Raw genomic sequence first — 9,587 nt, forward strand, 5'->3', positions numbered from 1 at the left:
GTTTTTTTTTTTTTTTTAACTAAACTGAGATAAAGTATCGACGTCATGGCTATTAACCCCTAAATTCTTCAGCATGCACTCGGTGCAGAGTGTTCTCTTCCGTAGTCCCAGAGTAATAATCGTATTTAGGAAATTTATCATTGATATAATGCTATTACCTAGTACATAACCCATACTCAGATTTCATCCGTTTAGTCTTTTTAAACATGTTAATGAATTACCAATGTTTTTATTGAGGTGGAATTTATATAGCATAAAATTAATTGTTTTAAAGTGAACAATTTGGGGCTGGCCCCAGGTCCAGGACTTGAACTGCACAGCCAGCCATGTGGAATCCAGCTTAGCCTCCATGCCACCTACTGGCCTCTCCAGTACATTTTCATCAATTCCCATAAGGAAATTAAGCATTTGCTCCTATTCTTCCCTCTTATTAGCCCCTGACAATCACCAATCTACATTATCTGTATTGATTCCCTATCCTGGCTATTTCATCCAAGTGGAATCATACAGTAAACTTTCGTGTCTGGCGGCTTTTGCTTAACAGATGTTTTTTAGGTTCATCCACATTGTAGCATGTTATCATGGTTCATTCCTTTTTATAGCAGAATATTATTCCATTGTATGAGGATACTTCAAAAAGTCTGTGGAAAATGGAATTAACATACAAGTTTACTTTGGTGCAGAAAAACTGAAAGCCGGGGCCAGCAGGTGGCATGGTGGTTAAGGGCGTTGGATTCTCACATGGCCAACTGCAGTTCAAGCTCTGGACCTGGCAACTCGCTTTCTCACTTTCCTCTTTCTCACTCTGTCCATCTCTGGTCAAATAAATAAGTAAAATTGAATAAAATAATTCCCAAAAAATCGAAAGCCATCGTTTTCTCATAATACTTATTTTTCTTGAACTTTCTGAAGATCCTCATATGCCACAATTTGTTAATGCATTTCCTGATGGACATTTAGGCAGTTTCTGTCTTTTATTTATTATAGTGCTGCATGTACTTTTTTTTTTATTATTATCTGTTTTCAATTTGGGGGTGTATAAGGCTAGGAAAAAACTCTAGAACAGGCACTGACAAACAGCTGCTCGCAGTTTTTGACCACCTTATTTTTGTAAATAATGTATTTTGGGAACACACCCATGCAGATTCGTTTATGTATTGTCAGACTGTTACAGTGCCATGAGAGTTGAGTAAATACTGTCCTTTACAGAAAGTTAGCTGATCCCTGCAAGTACATAGGATGTAGGTAGGAAAATATTATTGATAACTAATGAGTAAATGAAAATGAGATGTTTATTATAGTTGGGGTGTAGGTAATAGAAGGCTGAGTAGTTAAGGAAGAGTTTAGTCTTGAAAACAATAGGGAGACCATTATAATATGGAGGAGGTAAGAGGTCATCTAGGCTGGGCGGGTGGTAGATCAGTAAGGCACAGAGGTGGCTTATTCTTAATCACGCGGTTCTGATCTTTTCCTCTTTAGCCAAGAAGGATCAGGAAGGCGGAGAAGAAAAGAAATCTGTGCAAAAGAAAAAAGTAAAAGAATTAAAGGTGTTGGATTCAAAGACGGCCCAGAATCTCTGTGAGTAACTGACTATTTGAAATATGGAGTTCTGTTAAGAACTTATTTCTCTTGAATCTAGGGTCCCTCAATGTCAAATTTCCATTTGAAAAAAAATATTCCAAGCATTGTAAGTGAATTTCTGATGTTCACTTAGTCCCTTCAATAGCACTGTCTTATTTAATAGCCCTTCCTATTAGGGCAGCAGGTGGCATCGTGGTTAAGGCACTGGACTCCCACATGACCAACCACGGTTCGAGATTCAGACCTGGCAGCTTGAAAATCACACTGGGTGTATGTGTGTGCCCAAAGTCCTGAAAGGAGAATAGAGGAGAAGGGACTGTGGTGTGACCATCCCTCTGGGGGTGATTTCTCACTTTCCCTCTCTTGTCTGTCTGTCTCTCTCTCTTTCCAGAAAACGGACATAACCTATGGCCAAAAACAAAAACTTATTATTTCCATTGCATCCACAAAAAAAATCTACCACAATGTTCTAGCCACTGTACAGTCCCTGCTTTCCCACTTCCTGAGTAATACAGGCACTGGCTTGTCTTCGGTTAAATCTAAAATTACATTGTGATTTAACATAAATAAAGTAAATCTTGTACTTCTCAGAGTAGGATTCATAACTCCAAAGAGTTCTGTTCTGAACTTGTTACCTATATTCATAGGTCTGATCAGTGACAAAATTTTAGATAAAAAATTCCTCTGCAAAGTCTATGTTGGTAGTACTTCTTTGATGGTCAGAATGAATGTTAGTTTTTTATCCTTTTCAATGGATCTGCCTACTTTATGCTGAGTAATATAGATTTAAATATTTATTCAACAAATATTTGAGGGTCTGCTATCCGACAGGCTCTGTTAGGCACATGCATTCCAGAGATGAAGGAGCATGTAGCCCACGAAGCTCACGCACAGTGTCATGATGCAGTTATGGTCCCCATTTTCCCAAGTGAGAGAACTAAAGTTTAGATGTTGTACCTTGGCCAAGGTCACGCAGTTAACAAGTGCACATGCCCATAAGTAAAGTCATCAGCACGATGAGAACAGCAAGTCTTTACATTATTCTGAACTATTTCATTCTAGATCTTTGTCAGTAAACGTTACTAAATTCTGTCTGTGGTGAAATCCTTTTATGGAGATTAAAGTAGCGTTAGTTTTTCATCTCAAGAGTATTTCTAGGAACATGAAATGTGAGTGATTATTGTTTTAGAAAATGATAAAAGAAAACCCACGGGCTTGTTATTTCCAGCGGAGTGGCATGGGAAAAAAAAGTCAGGAAGAAATATGTTAAGGTAGGATGGTCTAGGGGATGGAATGCAGTGATTTAACCATGATTTAAGCGTCTTTTCTGTGTTAAGGACACAAGGCTGAGTAAGACGACCTCTGTCCTCAGGAGTCATGTGTCTGATGGAGAAAAGGCAATTCATAATAATAAGTACACAGATTAATAAGTGCTATGAGGGAGTGCCAGGATAGTTAGAAGAACACTAGAAAGGGGGCATCTGAATTGAGGGGGCGGGTAGTGGAAGGGCAAGTCCTGGAAGACATACTAAGGAGGTTCGCTCACCCTGAGGCGGAAGAGCTGGGGAGGACTTCAGGGCAGAATGAGGACTAGCTTGTTTCGGGAGAGAAATGAGCATGTAGGAAGGCACGGAGGCACAAGAGGGCTCTGTGCAGTTCGGGAACTGTAGGTGGTTGAGTAAACTACGTAAGGGAATAATCAAGAAAGCAGGTAAGGGACCAGCAATTAGCATAATGGCTGTGTCGCTGGACTCCCATGTAGTCAACTGCGGTTTGCATCCTGGACCCGGTGGCTTAAAACTCATGCCAGGCGTGTGTGCGTGTGTGCCCAAGATCCCAAGAGGAAAATGGAGGAGAAGGGATTGCGGCGTGGCCATCCCCTGGGGGGTGATTTCTCGCTTTCTGTCTGTGTCTGTCTGGTGAGCACACACGCCCTATAGCAAAAACCTCTCCAAAAAGAAAGCAGGTAATACAGCTCTGTGTAATTTTTTTTTAGAGAGGTTTTGGCTTAGAGCACGTCAAGAAGTGGCTCTAAGAACTATCTCCTTCAACATACATACACATGCTGTGCATACATACAGAGACATCACCCCCCAGGGGGATGGCCACACTGCAATCCCTTCTCCGTTCTCCTCTTGGGATTTTGAGCATGCACGCACATTCTCCCGGTATGATTTTCAAGCTATTGGGTCCAGGACTCGAACCGCAGTAGGCCATATGGGAGTCTAGAGACATAACCGCTGTGCCATCTGCGGGTCCCCGCCCTGTGTAATGTTCAGGAAGGCCGCTGTGGCAGTGATTTTTGAGGCTGGATTGCTAGAGTAGAGGAAGACTGTAGGCAGAGATGAGTTGCCTTCGTGCTTGAAACTAGGTGAGAAGGAAAAAATCTAGAGGACAGATCATGTAGTCAGGACCTGAAATTAAGGTAATGAGAATGAAGGGGAAGACAGAAGCTATTAAGAAGACAAAGAGTGACTGGTGGGTGGCTTGGTGGCTAAGGGTGCTGGATTTCCAGGTGGCCGACCATGGTTCAAATCCCAGACCAGGCTCCAGGCAACTTATGCGCTCTCTCTCTCTCTCTCTCTTTCTCTCACTTTGTCCCTCTCTGGTCAAATTAAAAGAAGTAAGGAAATAAATAAATAATAAAGTTAAATTTTTAAAAGAGACAAAGACTAGGACTTAGTGCTGTTCTGAGGACATAAGGGAGAAGGCATTTCTTGGGCTTAGATTGCCCTGTAGAAAGTGTACCGTTCATTGAATTAGGAAATATTAGTAAGAGCAGATTCTCTTTTTGGGGAGGGAGTGACTAGCGGGTGTCAGCAGGAGGCGGCAGGGTGTTTCAGTTAAACTCTTACCAGAGAATACACTAAGTGGTTGCCATCTTCCTTTTAGCTTTGTGGGGCACAGAATCAATGAGAGTGTGGAAGTGAGAGAACACTTTAAACTTTATAATACTGTAAAGTGAAGGAAAGAGGGACACTGGGTCAGAGGATTTTTAAAGAAGGGAGAAACTTGATTACGTATGTTGAAGGAAATAGTTCTTAGAGCCATTCTTGTATTGAAACAGGAAAGGAGGAGGACGAGGGGGGTGTCTGTGTGTACGCATTCACATGTTCACAGATACGTGTGTGAGTGCATTCCGATAAACTTACGGAATTCTTTGCACAGTTTTCTTCTAGGTGCTTCCAAAGCGTTCCTTAACCTGGCCATTTGTAGCCTAGTGCTAGCTGAGAGCCCCCAGTGCTCAGTTTTTAAGTAGCAGAAGAGAAAACTGAGCAAGTCATTTGTCCGGTGACTTCAGTTTCTCGAGTGAAAGGGAGCAAGATTTCCTTACAGCAAACAAGGAAGTGGTGGGACAGTTGGGAGAATGGGAGTATTTTGGAGGAACTGCCAAGAGGGGTGGGAGAGCGTGGACTGGAGACACGCAAAGGGGATTGTGGTGCCAAGCAGTGCTGCGGCCCAGCTCTCGTCAGGGGTCATAGGGCGTCAGGCTGATCCGCATCAGCGAGAGGCAAGAGTAGAAGAGGGTGGCCGGAAGGAGAAGGTGGCGGGAGAAGAGCACCCTCGTGGAAGTCATGATAATCCCAGCAGTGAGAACAGCGGAGGGAAGTGAAGGGAGAGACACCAGCGTCTCAGTCAGATAGAAAAGGCCGAGCGCGGCTGGTATGTCCAGAGAAAGTGAAGCGGCCAGGAGATGGGAGGGAGCTCGTCCAGGTTAGCGACTAGAAAGCGAGAGCTGGACGGAGCAGCTGGTGTGGGAGCAGGACGTGGCTGTTTAGGAGCAGAGCAGGTCAGGGCAACGGCGGCTTTGAGGATGGAGTCCTGGGAGTGGGGACTGAAACAGAGTGGGGTAAAAATCTTTGATGCTTATAGACAGAAAAGATCAAAGACTTCCTGTGTGAGCAGAGGCAAGGAATCAGTTTCTGGAATAGAACAGTGTGGCTGGTATGTGACATAAATGTGGGGATTAATGAGAACAAGCTGGAACACTGGACTCAGGCACTTGGTTTTAGGGTTTTTTTTCCCTGTATGTTTTTGAAGTTTTTTTTTTTTTTTTTTTGGTTATACAACATGTGCTCTCACTAGACAGATAGAAAGGGAGAAATCAGCCCCCAGGGATGGCCTTTTCCTCCATTCTCCTCTTGTGATTTTGGGCATATGCCCAGTGTGACTTTCAGGCCACAGGTTCCAGGACTCGAACCATGGTCAGCCATGTGCTGACCACTATGCCACCTGCTGACCCAGGGATTTGGATTTTAGCTATACAGGCAACAAGGTTTCTAGGAGTGACTTTTTTTTTTTTTAAGGTTTTTGTCATCAGGCAAAGAAAAAGAAACAAATAGAGAGAAAGGGAAAATGAGAAATCATCCCTCAGGGGTGATGGCCACACTGTCGTCCATTCTGCTCCTGGGTTTTTGGGCACACGTGAGCGCGCGCACACACACACACCAGGAGTGAGTTTCAAGCTGCCAGGTCCGGGACTCAAACTCTGGTCAACTGTGTGGGGAGTCTGGTGCTTCAACTACCACATCACCGGCCGGCTCCTGGGAGTGCCGTTTTAAAAGCCCTCTTTGGAAGATTATACAGCACAGCTCTGTAGAATGGGTTAGAAGGAGGCAGAGACTGAAAAGATGTCTTTATACCGCGTCTTCTGGCAGCAATCTTCTTGGGTTCCTTCCGCATGCCCTATCAAGAGATCAAGAATGTCATCCTGGAGGTGAATGAGGCTGTGCTGACGGAGTCCATGATCCAGGTAAGGAGCAAGTCTTGGCTGGCACGGGCACTCGCTCTCCTGCGGAGCTGTGCCCTGGCCACACCCTTCCCTGCTGAGGCGACGAAGGCCCTTCTCTATATTGTCAACTTAAGAACAATAGCTTTGGGCAGCCTGATCCCTCATGGCTGACTGTGTGGCTCAAGTCCTCGGCCTGGCTGCTTGAAAAACATGTCAGGCACAAATTCCCGAAGGAGGGAGAGGTGGAGAAGGGACTGCTGTGTGACCATTCCCTATGGGGAGTGCTTTCTCCTCTCCTCGGTCTCTCTCCGGTGAGTGTACATGCCCTTTAGCAACGACGACGACAAAAAGGCTAGCTTTGGAGATACGCCATTTTCTCTGGGATCAGGTTGTTTCTGGTAAATTTTTTAAAATTCTGTCAGCTCTCTCCCCCTTCTATGCCCCAAATTTCCTTTTTAGTGGTCCATGGGAAGAGCTGGGACCGACAAGAGAGTAAAAGTCACATAGCCTTCAGTTGTCAACGAATCCTCCTCAAGCTGAGGTGTCCCTTCTCTTTCAGAACCTCATTAAGCAGATGCCAGAGCCAGAGCAGTTAAAAATGCTTTCCGAGTTGAAGGACGAATATGATGATCTGGCCGAGTCAGAGCAGTTCGGTGTGGTGGTAAGTGAGGCGTGGACTCCCTGTTCCCCTCTCTCCCGGAGGGCAGCCTGGATGCTTGCTCCTGGCCGCTGATCTGTCTTGAACCTACCTGTGTCTTCTCCCTACTCTGGAACTCTGGCCCTCCCATCGAAGGCTGAAGCCTGTGTCTTTGCTCTCATGTTTCCGCTGGCTGTGAGGGAACTGCTTGTCTTCCTCCCTAGATGGGCTCTGTGCCCCGTCTGCGGCCCCGCCTCAATGCCATCCTCTTCAAGCTGCAATTCAGTGAGCAAGTGGAGAATATCAAGCCAGAGATCGTATCTGTCACTGCCGCATGTGAGGAGTTGCGCAAGAGCGAGAACTTCTCCAGCCTCCTGGAGATCACCTTGCTCGTCGGAAACTTTATGAATGCCGGCTCTAGGAATGCTGGTGCTTTTGGCTTCAATATCAGCTTCCTCTGTAAGGTGAGCCAAGGGGTTAAACGTGGTGACAGAAGGGAAACCTATAGGCCTCTGACCCTTTGTGTTAGCCCAAGGCATGTCAGGACTAACAGTTTCTCGTCTTACCCCAAGCTTCGCGATACCAAGTCTACAGATCAGAAGATGACACTGTTGCACTTCTTGGCCGAGCTATGTGAGAATGACTACCCTGATGTCCTCAAGTTTCCAGATGAACTCGCCCACGTGGAGAAAGCCAGTCGAGGTGAGGCAGGCTGGGGTGAAGCTTTGAAGGTGGTTCTGAGTTCCAAAAGTCTCGGCATGGGGAGAGAAATAAGACACAGTCTAGATTTTAGATCGTCTTCCATTCAGACTATTTTAAGTGCGAATAGGAGAGGGGAGGGTTTAGACGTAGTGTCTAAGCCACAGAGAGGAGCAGAAGGCCAAAGACAGGTAGGCCTCCATGTGTAGAAATGGGAGACCCTCTCCCTTCTATAGAAACAAAAAACAACTGGAAAACAGACAGGTGTTTTTAGTCTAGATACTTTTTTCTCATTCAGAAGGCAGAGGCTGAATTAACAAAAATCAGGTCTCACTGCTTGGAACTAGGCAAAGAATCAGTGGCAGTCAGTGAAAATAGGAACAGGTTTCTCTCCTGCCTTTCTGTATTCTGTGTGTCTCCTTCCCAGACCCTGTTCTCAAAAATAAATGAGACCAAGATCTCGGGGGAGTTCACAGATTGTTAAATGAAGCCTATCTCCTGTTCTTAGAACTGTACATTTTGTGGAGGCTGGAGGTTCAATTATCAAGTAATTTATACTTTCACTAGAAACATGACATTTTAAATGCGTCAGACAACTAGAGGAGAATACATACGAGAGCTAAAACGATGAAGTACCAGAAACGTGTAGACTGAAACTCTGCTCCAAAGGGTGAAGCTAAGGAATCTTGAGGCTGGAATTTTTAGTAAGTGTCTTGCTGTCTGTTTTTGTGTTTCCTCTAGTTTCTGCTGAAAACTTGCAAAAAAACTTAGATCAGATGAAGAAACAGATTTCTGATGTGGAACGTGATGTTCAGAATTTCCCAGCTGCCACAGATGAAAAGGATAAGTTTGTTGAAAAAATGACTATATCCTTTCTTGAAAGGAAGGTATTACCCTATAGGAAGAGAAAGAAAACTTTCCTGTAGGGCAAACAGAACAGATATGACAATATACTATTTCTCCCACTTTAAAGAATTTTTTTTCCAGGCCTCCCATCTCCATTGTACGTGCATGTACACGCATTCTCCCCCTTTCTCTCCTACCCTTTCCCAAAGATAGCCACTGCCACTAGGCTTCTGATTTATCTCATACTGCTTTTTTGTAATACTTTATTTATTATTATTATTTTAATTTGCTATAGGGCTTGTGTGCTCACCAGAGAGAGAGAGAAAGCAAGCTGCCAGGTCCAGGGCTCAAACCATAATTGGCCATATGGGAGTCCAGCACTTTAACCACCAACCCACTTGCTGGCTCCCCTCGTACTGCTTTTTTGCACATTATGTGTCTTAGCTATACTTTCATAGTAGTATGTGCAAAACAGCCTCTTTAAATTGCCCCCTCCTATTCTGTGGGTGGACCAGTTTAGGATTTACCATCGCCCTGTTTGGGATGTTAGATTGTTTCTGCTTTTTGCTGTTATAAGCAGTGCTATATTGAACATCCCTGTGCGTGCCACCATGCAATTCTGAGTGTTTCCGTGGGCTGCAGAAGTGGGTCTCCTTCTTGGTCTTGGTCCTTCACTCCTTGGCCGCACAGCTTTGTGAAGGACGCACAGGAACAGTATAACAAGCTGCGGATGATGCACTCTAACATGGAGACCCTCTATAAGGAGCTGGGAGAGTATTTCCTCTTTGACCCCAAGAAATTGTCCGTGGAAGAATTCTTCATGGATCTGCACAACTTTAGGAATATGTTTTTGGTGAGCAAGAGATACCTGCTGACTAAGTCCTCTGTGAACAGTTCTCACTTTCTCCTGGGCTCGTGGTTGGTTGCAATGGGTGTATATGCGCCCATGTGTCTTTATCTTCTCACAGCAAGCAGTAAAGGAGAACCAGAAGCGGCGGGAGACAGAAGAAAAGATGCGGCGAGCAAAATTAGCCAAGGAGAAGGCAGAGAAGGAGCGGCTGGGAAAGCAGCCGAAGAGAGAGAAACCCATAC

At 44.8% G+C, this 9,587-nt stretch overlaps 1 protein-coding gene across 1 annotated transcript in view; it reads left to right on the forward strand.

Moving 5' to 3' along the window:
- DIAPH1 (diaphanous related formin 1) overlaps positions 1-9,587 on the forward strand; it is a gene marked incomplete in the record, with an annotated part of 120,565 nt that overhangs the window by 98,949 nt on the left and 12,029 nt on the right. The window contains 8 exon segments of the mRNA XM_014592817.1: positions 1,480-1,578; positions 6,240-6,334; positions 6,873-6,974; positions 7,175-7,414; positions 7,523-7,652; positions 8,391-8,515; positions 9,184-9,348; positions 9,464-9,557. Of these exon segments, the coding sequence (XP_014448303.1) occupies positions 1,480-1,578; positions 6,240-6,334; positions 6,873-6,974; positions 7,175-7,414; positions 7,523-7,652; positions 8,391-8,515; positions 9,184-9,348; positions 9,464-9,557 (1,050 nt within the window).

This window comes from Tupaia chinensis, unplaced genomic scaffold (assembly GCF_000334495.1).
Source record: "Tupaia chinensis unplaced genomic scaffold, TupChi_1.0 Scaffold138644_1, whole genome shotgun sequence".
In the NCBI taxonomy this organism is placed as follows: Eukaryota; Metazoa; Chordata; class Mammalia; order Scandentia; family Tupaiidae; genus Tupaia; species Tupaia belangeri.